Source organism: Myotis brandtii, unplaced genomic scaffold, assembly GCF_000412655.1.
Source record: "Myotis brandtii unplaced genomic scaffold, ASM41265v1 scaffold199, whole genome shotgun sequence".
In the NCBI taxonomy this organism is placed as follows: Eukaryota; Metazoa; Chordata; class Mammalia; order Chiroptera; family Vespertilionidae; genus Myotis; species Myotis brandtii.
Window position 1 is genome coordinate 4,119,794 of NW_005357414.1, and position 13,525 is coordinate 4,133,318.

The 13,525-nt window shown below is 46.3% G+C and overlaps 1 protein-coding gene across 8 annotated transcripts in view; it reads left to right on the plus strand.

The window, feature by feature from the left end:
• TSC22D3 (TSC22 domain family, member 3) overlaps positions 1–3,143 on the plus strand; it is a 62,454-nt gene extending 59,311 nt beyond the window's left edge. For 7 of the 8 annotated variants that reach the window (XM_005865222.2, XM_005865223.2, XM_014538837.1 and 4 more), the window contains exons 3-4: positions 457–508; positions 1,636–3,143. In XM_005865222.2, coding sequence (XP_005865284.2) covers positions 457–508; positions 1,636–1,866 — 283 coding nt within the window. In that variant the 3' untranslated portion in view covers positions 1,867–3,143. Of the gene's footprint in view, positions 1–6; positions 103–456; positions 509–1,635 lie in introns of those variants that run through there. The other variant, XM_005865221.2, reaches the window with a different exon arrangement.
• The last annotated feature ends 10,382 nt before the right edge of the window (positions 3,144–13,525 follow it).

Here is a 13,525-nt window from a genome sequence, read left to right on the forward strand (position 1 = left end):
GGGCAGGGCTGGGCAGGGGGCTGGCTGTGCGCTGGGCGCTGCTGGGGAGCAGGCCGGAAGCTTCCAAGCCCAGAAGGAATCCCTAGCTAGCTTCGGAGCTCGGTAGGTTTACTTGGGACCTTCTGAGCCAGAGACGAAAAGGGCCTGCGGCGGGGAACTCCCGGGGTCGCACGCCCCATTGTTTGCCTGTCTCCCAGGCTAGCGAACAGGCCATGCTGGTCCGAGCGCCGCTGCACTCCAGCTCTGGGCGGTGGCGGGGGAGCCAGCCTGGGTGGGGAGGTGCAGCTTCCTGCAGTGGTCAAGACGGGACCTGGGGACAAAGTGCCTGGAAATTCGGGCCAGGAAGGCGGGACAGACGAAGGGCTGGGGCAGATGGAGGACTTTGGCCACAGCTACCAGGTACTCAGAGTGGAAGGGAGGTGGTTAACACGATTGCTTTGCTTTTTGTCTTGACAGTGCCTCTGGAGCCAGCGTGGTGGCCTTAGACAACAAGATTGAGCAGGCCATGGTGAGTGGCATCACTGTGTCATTCCAATCCCCAGACCTAGCTGCTGCTTATGTAACTGGGCATGACTGAGGGGGTGGATGCAAAAGCCATTAGCCGCCTGCTTTCTATCCCCTTGCAGGCCTTAAGTAGAGTCCCATTACGAGGCACCTTTGAGGGCATTTCCAGTCTACCCTCCTTGATGGGCCCCCTCCTTTCTTCCTCTCTCACCCATCCTGGCTCTTGGCAGCAGCCTCTGGCTCCCTTCTAGGCCCATTGCAGGGCAATGAGCTGAGACACTTTGTCTGCATCTCGCATTTGGCAGCAACCAGAGCTCATTGGATGCTGCAGCCGCACTGCAGTGCCTCTGCAGAGCCTGGGCTGGGGTCAGGAGTTGGGAGGGAACAGGAAACAAAGCACCCCACTCCTCACCCCTCCCTTTACCAGGTAGAGGTCATGCTCCACCTCTCAGGGGGTTAAGGCAGTCAGCAGTTAGCAACCACTTAATTGTGCCCTGGAACCTAATGACACAGTTCCAGGACCCCAGTGCAGTAATCAAATTCAGAGAGGATACAGCAATCAGGTACTTTTCCCCAGGGCAAGTGTCTTGTCACACCAGACTTTTGGACAACTGCAGTTCAGTGTGCTGGGTCATGTGGAGAGAGGAGACTCCAAAATTGCCACTTTTATTGTCTTGGAGAAGATGCATAAAGCAAAAAACAAACAAACAATAACAGTGTGGGGTACATTGAAGTCCTCCCTGGGATCTAGGCCAGTAGCAGGAACTTATGTGGAAATGGGGATATAGCCAACCACCAGCAACCAGCAGAATTCTCACCCAAAATGCTCCTAAGTGGCCAGCTTTAAAAGTCATTAGAAACTTGCAGGGGGGATCTTGTGTAGCTCAAAACTGGGCTCTCAACTCAGGTGTTGCCTTGACCATGCAGCTCTGCTAAGCAAGCATTTAGGTGCTTTGGAAAAGGGTGCAAGAAGAATAGGGCTGCGGAGCCAGCGTGCTGAGGGGTTGCTGAAGGAAGGTTGGAGGTAGGCGGCATAAGAGACAGCATAGGCACCTTGATGGCAAGATGAAAGTGCTGTGGAGGAGCCATGATGGCTAACAAATGGCTTTGTTGTGATTTCCTCTGTGACAGGATCTGGTGAAGAATCATCTGATGTATGCTGTGAGAGAGGAGGTGGAGATCCTGAAGGAGCAGATCCGAGAGCTGGTGGAGAAAAACTCCCAGCTGGAGCGTGAGAATACCCTCTTGAAGACTCTGGCCAGCCCAGAGCAGCTGGAGAAGTTCCAGTCCCGTCTGAGCCCTGAGGAGCCAGCTCCTGAAACCTCACAATCGCCTGAGGCCCCTGATGGTTCTGCAGTGTAAGTGGCTCTGCCCTCAGGGTGGGCAGAGCCACTAAAATTGCTCTACCTAGTTCTTCCCAGTTTGTTTTTGGCTCCCCAAGCGTCATCTCATGTGGAGAACTTTACACCTAGCATAGCTGGTGCCAAGAGATGTCCCAAGGACATGGCCACCTGGGTCCACTCCAGTGACAGACCCCTGACAAAGAGCAGGTCTTTGGAGGCTGAGTTGCATGGGGCCTCGTCACCCCAAGCCAGTGAGCCTCTAATGCCACCGTGCCCTGGGGGCTCCCAGGGCCCGGGCAACTTTGCTGTGACTGGCAAAGGAGAAAGGTAGTTTGACATGTGATGCCAGTTTGCTCCTGAAAGTATAAGGGGGTCTGCTTTTCATTTCCATGGACATCTTTAACAGCTTCACCTGACAACGACTGTTCCTATGAAGAAGCCACTTGTGTTTGAAGCAGAGGCACCCTCTCTCTTATCCCCTGCCTCGCCAAAGCAGGGCCACAGATGGGAGAGATTGAGCCAAGTCAGCCTTCTGTCGGTTAATATGGTATAATGCATGGCTTTGTGCACAGCCCAGTGTGGGATTACGGCTTTGGGATGACTGCCTACAAAGTTCTGTTTGGTTAGTAATGGCATAGTTTTTCTATATAGCCATACATGCGTATATATACCCATAGGGCTAGATCTATATCTTAGTGTAGTGATGTATACATATACACATACACCTACGTTTTGAAGGGCCTAAACAGCTTTGGGAGTATTGACCAGTTCCTTATCTCTTAAGGCTAATTCTTTGACTGTGTTCATTTACCAAATTGATCCAGTTTGTCCTTTAGGTTAAGTAAGACTAAAAAATAAAAGCAGGGAGTGGGCCAGTCTCTGAATGCGGCCACGGATGCCTTGCTGCTGCAATCCTTGCCGCGTCTGTCCTCTGAAGACGTGTGAGGTCCTCTTTTGAATGCCAAACCCACCATTCACTGGTGCTGACTACATAGAATGGGGTTGAGAAAAGATCAGCTGGGACTTCATATTGTTATTCAAAAACTTTTTTAAATGTTTGTGGAAAACTTTCAAGTGAAGAGAACAGTTGGCTTGCTGGTGTCCTTTCGTGGACAAGGGATGTGATGGTGCCTAGGTGATGTGCTCAGGGAGCTTGTCTCTAGGAGGTTCTGTGGCAGTGAATACTTTCCACTTTCTGACAACTTATCCTGATGTATGTCTCCAGGATTTGGATTTTGATTTCTCAGATGTAGCTTGAAATTTCAATAAACTTTGCTCTTTTTTTCTAAAAATAAACCTGGTGTCTGAGTATAAATGGAGTGGGTGGTAAAGGCCCCTCGTGGTTGGGAGCACTGTTTCCTGATTGACTAACCATCATGAGTATCCCCTAAATGGCAGGCCTATGATCCTGTGTAACTAACACGATACCCACATTGTATTGATGAGGAAGCTGAGACTCAGCCAGTTTAAGTGCCTTGCCCAAAGTCACACAGCTGTTATGGAAAATTGGGACTCCACCCCACATCCATCCCTCCCTGCCCTGCTCCTGCTTTCATATAACATCTTCAAAGTGAGTAGCAAGGTGATGACTAACACACAACCTCAGCTAGAGGGGTAACCTGGAGTGAGAATATCTCAAAAAGGCCTAAAAGAAAAGGGAAGGTTATACATGTGAGTAAGAAGAAAGGAACCAAATAAACATTAGTGAGCTTCTTACCTCTTCTGAAAACATCAGGATCATTTAGTGCATTCACCTTAATACCAATCCACATGAGACCCTTGACATTGGCAGAAGAGCTAACAGGACCTTAGAAAAGGAAACAATGCATGTGGTAGCCAAAACCCCATCCTTTCCCCCAAGGAAAGGTGCTCTCAGTCCCTGCTGCTTCACTTGTCTCTGCTGCTTCACTTGTGACTGCTGAAAGTTTGCTCACAACTTACGAGTTGCATGTGCAGGACGAAGTCTAAGGATCCTGACTCCAGCTTCCCTCCTCTGACTCTCTTTGAAGTTCATCCTCACCCATCTCCTTTTCCCCGGCCCCATGTCTCTGGCATTCAGAGTCCTGCCATTTCTCTGATAGCCTTTCAGTGAGCATTTGGTGTCTACCACATCCTCACCAGGACCCTGAGCTGTGTTCTAGGCCCAACATGTTTTCAGCAGAGGCTATCACCCCTATTTGATCGACCCATTCTATCTCAGTGTCCTATAGCATATATACCTATTCCTTTGTCACTTGAAATTGACCACACTCCTTGATTTTCCTGTACCACAAACCTCAAATACCAAGAGGTCTTGGGCCCCTCCTTTTGTGCCAATCATAGCCTAAATATATTCAAAATGTCATGCTTCCTTTGCTATAAAACTCATACATGTTGGCCTGTTCTGTTCTAATCACCAAAACTCTTTTTCAGAACTTTACAAACCCCTGCTTGGTGGCCTCTCAAATCCCAATTTCACCACCTGCTCCTAATCTCTCTGTTCATGATGCTAACTTCGTTGTCTACAATTCGGTCATGGTTTGCAGATTTCATAGCTGCTAAAATGGATACAAACTTTGGACCAGTCAGTCACCCCCAACTTTGACTGGCCTCTACCCAGCCCCCATAACTCCCAAACCCGTCCTCTTTCAAGATGAGCTGAGGGAGCTTTTGACTCTTTAGCTCCTCTGTAGACTTCCCAAATCCGATTCCTAATCACCAAAACTCTTCTTCAGAACTTTACAAACCCCTGCTTGGTGGCCTCTCAAAAACAAAAGCCAAAATAAAAGCCAAAAGATGAAAAAAAATTCAGAAACTGGCCCAGCAAACACACAGCCATCTCTGGTGATCCAGCCCTTCCCTACAAGAAAGGGGAAAAACTTGCCCACAGTCACATAGTGGGAAAGAGAGAACAACTTTGTTTCCTAGGCAACCCCAACTAAACAGAGACAAACACTGCCACTTGGAGGCCATAGCAGTTGTTAGACTAGATAAGAGGAACTTTGTGGCTGTTTGTTAGTCACATATAGAATCAGCTCTTTTTTTTTGTTGTCCCACAGAAAAACAAGTAGGGGTGGGGAAAGGCAAAAGAACACAGTGCTCCTGGAAAGAGATTCACGGTTTCTGGGCTTAGTTGGTCCAGCTGGACCCAGAACAAGGAAAAGAACAAGAGCAACAGCAGCAGTAATGTTCCCCTGCCTGGGCATGCCCCCTCTCCCTGTCCCCTCCTATCTATTATCTCATCTGATCCTTACAGCAGCCCTCCTCGCATGTCAACAAGAATCACAAGAGCGCCGCTCCACACCCCTTCTTATGAACAGGAACATTTTGTTTCCTGCCCTTAGAAAAAGAGGCAGTTATGATTTACCTCCATTTGACAGACAAGAAAACTAAGAGCCAGAGAGTCTGGTGCTACTCCCATAGCACCCTTGTATCCCATAGGACAGTGGTCCCCAGCCTGGGTGACCACAAGGACCCGTTTTAAATGTCCAGTATATCTTCAGATCTCCTCCAGCCTGATAGTATTTGAACTTCGTATTCACTGAGAGAAAACACATAATGACAAACAGTAACTGTGAATCCAGTGGGGGCTTTTAAAGGAATGTATTACATTTGCCACAAAAGCATAGAAGTTGATTTGAAAAGTAAAACAGAAATGTGGGCAATAGATGATTTACAGACAAGGACTGCTGGAGTACAGGGTGCAAGGCTCTCAGGCTTAAAACTACTGTGGAGGAAGGTGATCCCTCGGGGTCTGATAAGGAACCCAGGGAGTGAGCAAATGAGGAAGAAGGGCCGCTAGAATCTGGGGTGTAAGGAGGACTCTAGAAAGACCACAGAAAAGAAGGCACACAACCCATAGTCCTTTAGGGTGTTTTGAAGTTATCTCAATATCATCCTACTTATCTAGGGAAAATCTTGCTTTCAAATCTCTCCTCATCTCCTCCTAGTCGGTAAGAAATTTATGGACATAATTAGAACATTGTAGATAGCCCAGTTCCTCAAGTTGTCTCATGTAGAGAAGCTTGTTGGAACCCAAATACCTAATATGTAACTACCTCTCCTAGATCAGGCAAGGTTTGACAGAGAACTCAATCAGTTAGCTATTCCAAACAGAAGTGGTTTCCAGAGAAGAGCTGACTGGAAGAAGCCATAATAACAATAATTAATAATAATAGCTAACAGTTACATGGCACTTACTTTGTGTCAGACACTGTTCTAAGCCCTTTTACATCTATTGCCTCTTTTAATGTTCTCCACAAACCTATGAGGATATGCCATTAAGATCCTCATTTTACAGAGGAGAAAATGAGAACACCAAGGCACAGAGAGGTGAAACAATTTGCCCAAAGTCATGCTGCTAGTTAATAGAAGAACTAGGACTTGTGGGAATGGAGAAAATGCATTGAGAAAAAGGGTGGAAAATCTCAATAGTTTTCATAATTCCTCTTGGATTAGGTAAGTGTTCCAAGGGTAGGAAGGAAAGGGTGGAAAGGAAACCACCCCAAACTAGCAGAGAGGCTGACAAGATTTCAAATGGCCAATGAGCCTAAAGCAGTGGTTCTTAACCTTCCTAATGCCGCAACCCTTTAACATAGTTCCTCATGTTGTGGTGACCCCCAATTTCATTGTTACAAATTGAACATAATTAAAGCATAGTGATTAATCACAAAAACAATAAGTAATTATATATGTGTTTTCCGATGGTCTTAGGCAACCCCTGTGAAAGGGTCATTCGACCCCCAAAGGGATCACGACCCACAGGTTGAGAACCGCTGGCCTAGAGGGATGGCAGTGAACAAGGAAGGAAGAAAGAGGGAGAATGGGGGGGGGGGGTGAACCGGGTTGGATCCCCGCCAAATGAATTGAGATAGGATTTAATAAGTCTGAAGGAGTCATGGTAGGCTTCTGAGCAGGAAAATGATGTGATGCCAAAGAACCCAAAGGCCAGCTTGGGGGTTCCTGACAGCTGGAGGGGCTGTAGCAGAGAAAGGCTAGCTGAAGGCAGGCCAGCTGTTGCTGTAATCCAGGTGTGAGGTGATGAGAGGCAGCCAGGACAGGGAGAGGGGTGGTGGAAAGGAGACAAAGGGACAAAGTCAAAAGATAGCAAAAGGGTATTTCTCCAAGTGTGGCCGGTCTGCATCAGGTTTCTATAAATGCAAATTCCAGGCCCAACTCCCAGACTAAAGAGTGGAGTGGTGCTCGGGAACTGATAACTCTAACAAGTTTCCCTGGTGATTCTAGAGGACGTGAAAGTTTGAGGAACCTCAACTAAGTAAAAAATCAGCATGACCTGGTAACAAGGTGAGCTGGGGAGGAGAGAGCATAGTAGCCATGGGTCAAAGATAACGTGAGTTTTTGTTTTGTGTTTTTTAAATTGTGGTAAAATATATATAACCTACAATTTACCACTTTTACTATTTTAAAGTGGTCCAGTGGCATTAAGTACATTCACATTGTTATGCAACTATAATCATCACCCATCTGCCGAACTTTTTCATCTTCCCAAACTGAAACTCTATACCCATTAAACACTAATTCCCCATTCCCACCTCCCCCCACCCCAGCCTCTGGTGACATGAAAGTTTGACTCTGGAGGATGGGGAGACTACAGAAGTACTGAAGGAATCAGGTGTAGGGAAAAACTTCAGATTTTCAGAAAAAAAAAGATGAATCCCAATTTTGATTTCCGGCTGAGCTAAGCATGTTCACATAAGGAAATATCCCAGAAACAGTTATGGAAAGAAATGTGAAATCCAGGACTAGAGCACCAGATATAGATGTGTCTGTGTGCCACAGGAGCTGAAGTAATGTGAGAAGACACGTGCCCCAGGAAGTGGGTGCAGAGAGGGCCAAGCAGCAGGCCTAGCACTTTGCATGCCCTTTGGAGGCCACCCACAATGAGGCCATGCGAGGGAGGAGGAAAGGCCAGCTTGGGAGGTGTCAAAGACAGAGATAGGAAACACCCCAAGGGAACACTGAGATTTGTAATCTCCCCTCTGTTTTTATCTTTTTGTCTCTTCCTTTTTACTTTTTCTCTTCAGAGTCTTTACCAACCACCCCCGCCCCCCGCCCCCATCTTATAAAATTAAATTAGTCCCTAAAAGTCACTTTGGTGAAGACTGAAGCAGCTGAGATATTCTAGGAAGAAGAGTCAGGAGTCCTACAATGCAGTCCTAGTCTTTGGCTAACAAGATATATGACCTTGGGCAACTCATTGAAGTCTCTAGAACTCAAATTTCTAAGCCAGGTGCTTAGTAACTAACTGGGCCCAGAAGACCCCTCTAGCTGTGAAACTTGAATACGTTACCTCTTTGCTTGAGCCCTCACTTTCCCTTCCATCTCCCAGATTCTATTCATCCTCATTGAGTTCTATCAAGTTTCTGAGGAAAGATCCACTTTTAAAGACCGATTCATGGCTGAGCACCACAATACCCCATGTCATTTTGTAGAAGAAGGAATCACCTACAGTCTTATTTCCCAGCCTTGCTCATTTCATGAACCACTTCTGGTTGCCTATATTGTGACAACACACTTACAAGCTCTGGGTCACCCAACTCAGATGGGAGGGAGGTGGGTGGGTTGCACACAGGCCACCTTGGGTAGGCAGAGGGAACAGGTTCACCTTTGAAAGACTTGTGACTGATGCAGATAAACGGAGAATGCAGGAAAGGAATGAAAAAGAGCTGACTTCAAGGGCGGGCAGAGATAAACAAGAACTAGAAGAGGTGGAATGTGAACAGAAAGGGTGCCCCAGCCCATTGGACTTTCTTCAGCTGGCTCCTCTGCTGTTTTGCTGCTGTTCCACTGGTAAACTTCCTGCTGCCACCATCAAAGAGAAAATAGAACAAATTGTTCACCACAGACTGGTTCTATGGGTCCTTAACTGTCCCAAACATCTCTTCTTTGCTGTCCGTTGTAATACAGAACTTGGTCACTTAAAAAAACTAATCTAACCATAGTGCAGAAGCATCTTGAGACACAAGTGATGTTCCAGTGAGTTTAGTCACAACTGGGATCAGAGAATAGAGTAATATGTCATTAGGGTTGGAAGGGGACTCTAGAGATTAATTGCCCCAACTTCCTTACTTCTGAGAGGAGGATATTGAAACTCAGAGAGGAAAACAGGCTTGTCCCAACCTCTCATGCAGTCAGCAGCAGGGCCAGGACAAGCCCTCTAATATTACAGTCCTCTTTCTCTAGGCCTCAGTGTCTTCATCTGTAAAATGAGGAATTGAACCAGAGCAATAGTTCTTTGCATTGGAATCACTTGGTGAGAGTTTGATGCAATATTAATGCCTGAATCCTGTCCCCAGAAATGTTAATAAAATTGGTCTGGAATTGTAACCTGGGCTTAGGCATTTTTAAGCTTCCCAGATGATTCCTGGATGATCTGTGAGGACTGTCCCCATCTTAACATCTGGAACCACTTGTTCAACAAACATTGGCACCTACTTTCTGCTAGGCACAGACCAGGTCATACATGGGCTCTGTGCTTCTGGGGTTCATTTCATGTTTCCATAAGTAGAGAGCAGATGAGACAGGCTGCTCATATTAGCAGGCCTTTTCAGAGGCAACGCTTTCTCCTCTTTCTCCAAGCAGCTTTATGATTAATAAAGGTGATATACTTATCTCCTGCCTGACTCATGTGTGTGTCTCTCTTGATTGATTCTGATTTCAGACAGAAGACAAGAGATGCTATTAATCAACCTCCTCAAGTGCTAAAACATTATGTTAGGGATGACAGGCATTATACAAATAATCTTATTTTTCAGTTGCCTTTGCAGGCTTCTCCTCATCTATCTGCTGGATTGCCTCTGGGCTCAGCTCTACCCTCTCTATTCTTTCTCTCTGATTGCTTCCATCTGTTCTTAGGTCTTAAGTAACATCACCATGCTAATGATTCCCAAATTTATATTTCTAGTCCTAAGCATTCCCCTGAGCTCTAGACCCAAATATTCAACTGTCTTCTCCATAGCTCTATTTGTATGTTTCGCAAGTACATCAATATCTGCATAATCAAAATCAAACCCTTGACTCCCGCCTCTCCCTGTGCATCCCACCTCAGTGACCCTTGACTTCTCCCTCCCCTTCAGCTCCCACAACTTGACTCTCTACTTCTTTCCAGCCTCATTGCCACTACCTGGTCTAAGCCACCCTCGCCTCCCAGATGGAGACAAAGCCTCCTCACACCTTGGTCCCCCTGCTTGTACCCTGGACCTTGTCCAATTCCACACAGCAGCCAGAGTGACTTTCTTAATGCAAAACCAGATCCTGGTGTTCCTGTACTTTAAGCTTATCAAAGGCATATCTCTGCACTTAGGAAAAAGTCCAAACTCCTTCCACAGTCTACAGATGCCTTCATGATGTGACATGACCTCTGATAACCATTCCAGGCCATTTGCACGTCATTCCTCCACTATTACCCAGTTCTCCCCACTGTACTTCTTTCATTCCTTAAACACACCTCAAAGCCTTTGTTCATGTGATTCCCTCAATCCAGAATGCTCCCACCAGCACTGCTACCCCACCAAGTGCATGGTTGTTTGTTCCTTTCCTTCAGCTAAATCCCTTCCTCTGAGAGGCTTTTACCCATACCCCTGTCTAAATAAGTTTCTCCCATTATTGTTTCTCTCCTTGCATTTATCCCACATTGTAATGACTAGTTCACATATTTTTGTTTACTGTTTCCGCCTCACTGCACCAGAAGCGCCCTGAGGGCAGAACCCCTATCTGTTCTACTCTCCACTACAGCTTCAGAGCTGAACAGAGTACCTGTCACAGGCTGATCAGTAAATGTATGCGAGTTTCAGATGTTGTGGCAGGTGACAGCAGGTTAACAGAGAAATTTCTGGATGGGGACAAGAGGGCAGCTTTCCCAAAGTCTATCAAATCACAAAAGTAAACTGGCATATTATGTCAGTTATGAAAGCAGCAAACTTTATTCTTTCAATAATTGTTATTTGAGACTGTCCTAAATGTTAAGCACTAGGCTATGGACTGAGGATACTGTGGCAGAACTGAAAGATGTGACATGAATTCTCATGGGGTGAAGGGAAACTGCATACAGCTTAGTGGTATTCCCATGCCTCTTGCCTGGGGAAATTCCCACTGTTACCCCTTAAAATATTCTAAATGCTCACTTTTTTTTTCCATATCCATATTTTAATCCATAAAACTTTACCTCATTTTCTGGAGTTACGTGTCTAGCTATAGTCTCATTTTATGGAGGGGTTATAGTATTAATTAGGATTAGCTCTGGCTGCAATAGCAGAAGAAAATTATAACAGTTGCTTTAAAAAGATAAAAGTTTATTTATCTCTCCCATAAGAGAAGTATGAATGTACACAGTACAGAGTTGATAGGGTGACTCTATAAAGTCACCAGACATTCAAACTTCTTCCAAGTTGCCTAATTGTCCATGATGGCTATTTAAGCTCCAGCCACTGCACCCACAATCTAGACAGCAGAAGGAGGAACCGAAAGAAAAATCACTCCTTCCTTTTGAAGAAGCTTCCTGGAAAGACTATACAATACTTCTGCTTACATCCTAAGGGAGGCTTTCTTTAACTGGGTACATTACCATCCCTAAACAAGTTCAAGTTTCTGTTTTTAAGGAAGAGAAGAATGGATGTTGGAGTAATCAACCAGCAGTTTCTTCTTTCGGTGTTTGGATATATTGAAGATGAGAAGGATGAAGAAGAAAAAAGGAAGAGAGCATAGAAAAGCCCACCATAAAAGAGCCATGACCATTGCCTACTCCAGTGGGCCAGAGATGGCTGGCAAGTGTGGTCATATGCTCTGGAAACAGAGAAATCAGAGTAGACCCTTGTGGAGAGGGGGTGTCTCTGCTGCTGTAGAACTGTTTTCCCAGAATTGCCCAGCCAACGGGGCCTTAGGAGGTGATCCAAGAGTTCTCTCACCAATAATATTTCAGAAATTGGGAGCCCAAACTATCCTCTTAAATGTTTTTATGGAGGCAAAAGGGAAAGTGGTCCCTAAAATAGTCAGCTCCAGGTCAAAATCTAGGGCTCCAATACCCAAAGTTAAAATTCCAGAGAAGACCTTCTTAGTTTTTGGTGGCTGTAAAAGGAACATCAGCACAGAATCTTTAAATCTTGGGGATGCAAGAGGCCTTGCAAATCATCCAGTCCAGTCTAATCCCACCAATCACCAGTGTCTTCCACCCTTCAACCTAACGCTCAAGAGAGACAGGCTGTGTTGAGAAGATATTCATTTGAGGGGATTATTATCTATGGGAATGTACCTTTGTTGCAGAGTTAAAAGACTTTGGGGGGTAAAATTATCCAATAACACCCAGTTCCCAACCTTTGAAAGTTTATCACCTGACCTTGCCCATCCAGTGAGCAAGAATCCCTCAGGCTGAACAGAACTTCTGCCCCACCCACGAATGCTGAACATTCTGTTTTTTGCCCTTAGGAAGAAACTGGTAAATAACTGCATTCTCTTCTGTCAGTTGCACACCCCCTTCTTGGAAAAATCAAGGGATTGGGTTACATGACCTAAGTCTATGTGGTTTTGAAGGGCTCAGTGTCAAGCTTTCAATTGTTGTCAGACACATTTGTTAGAACAAAGCCTGCGTTCTGGCTGACATGAAGGGAAACTGCTGAGTTCCAAAGTTCAGCAAGTTGTTTTTCCATACACTTCTGATCATCTTAACCCATGTGACCTATTTGCATTCCTCTCCTAGAGAGACATTAAGCTCTCTTAGGAGCACATATAACTAGCCCAGAAAGACAAAGTTCCTACCATCACATTACCAAAGCCAAACCCCTCCTTTTGTAAGATTCAGTCATTCAGTCATCTGTTTGATTCAGTCATTTGTTCATTTAACAAATGTTAATAGAGAAACTATTATGTGCCAGGCCGTCTGTCTGATGAGGTTCCTAATATCATGGAGCCTACATCCTAGTAGAAGGAGATATACAACAAACAAACAAACAAGAATCACATCAGATAGCGAGGAAGCTGAGATATAGAGAGAGTAAGGGACTTGCCCATGATAACACAATCCAGGTCATCAGACACCCAGTTCCCCCATTTTTTCATTAAATATATATTAAACTAGAGGCCCGGTGCACAAAAATTTGTGCACTCAGCGGGGGGGATCCCTCAGCCCAGCCTGTGCACTCTCGCAGTCTGGGACCCCTCGGGGGATGACCACCTGCTGGCTTAGTCCTGCTCCCTGGGGTATTGGGCCTAAGCTGGCAATCAGACATCCCTCTGGCAACCTGGCAGCCCTCGGGGGATGTCCACTTGCCAGCGGGGAGCAGACCTAAGCTGCAGTCGGACATCCTTAGCACTGCTGAGGAGGCAGGTGAGGCTCCCACCACCACCGCTGTACTGGCAGCCATCAGCCTGGCTTGTGGCTGAGCAGAGCTCCCCCATGTGGGAGTGCACTGACCACCAGAGGGCAGCTCCTGCATTGAGCGTCTGCCCCCTGGTGGTCAGTGTGTGTCATAGTGACCAGTCATTCCCAGTCTTTCTGCTGTTAGGGTCAGTTTGCATATTACCCTTTTACTATATAGGATAGAAGCCTTGTGCATGGGTGGGGGCCGGCTGGTTTGCCCTGAAGGGTGTCCTGGATCAGGGTGGGGGTCCCCACTGGGGTGCCTGGCCAGTCTGGGTGAGGGGCTGAGGGCCGTTTTCAGGCTGGCGGGTGACTGAAGCTCCCAACC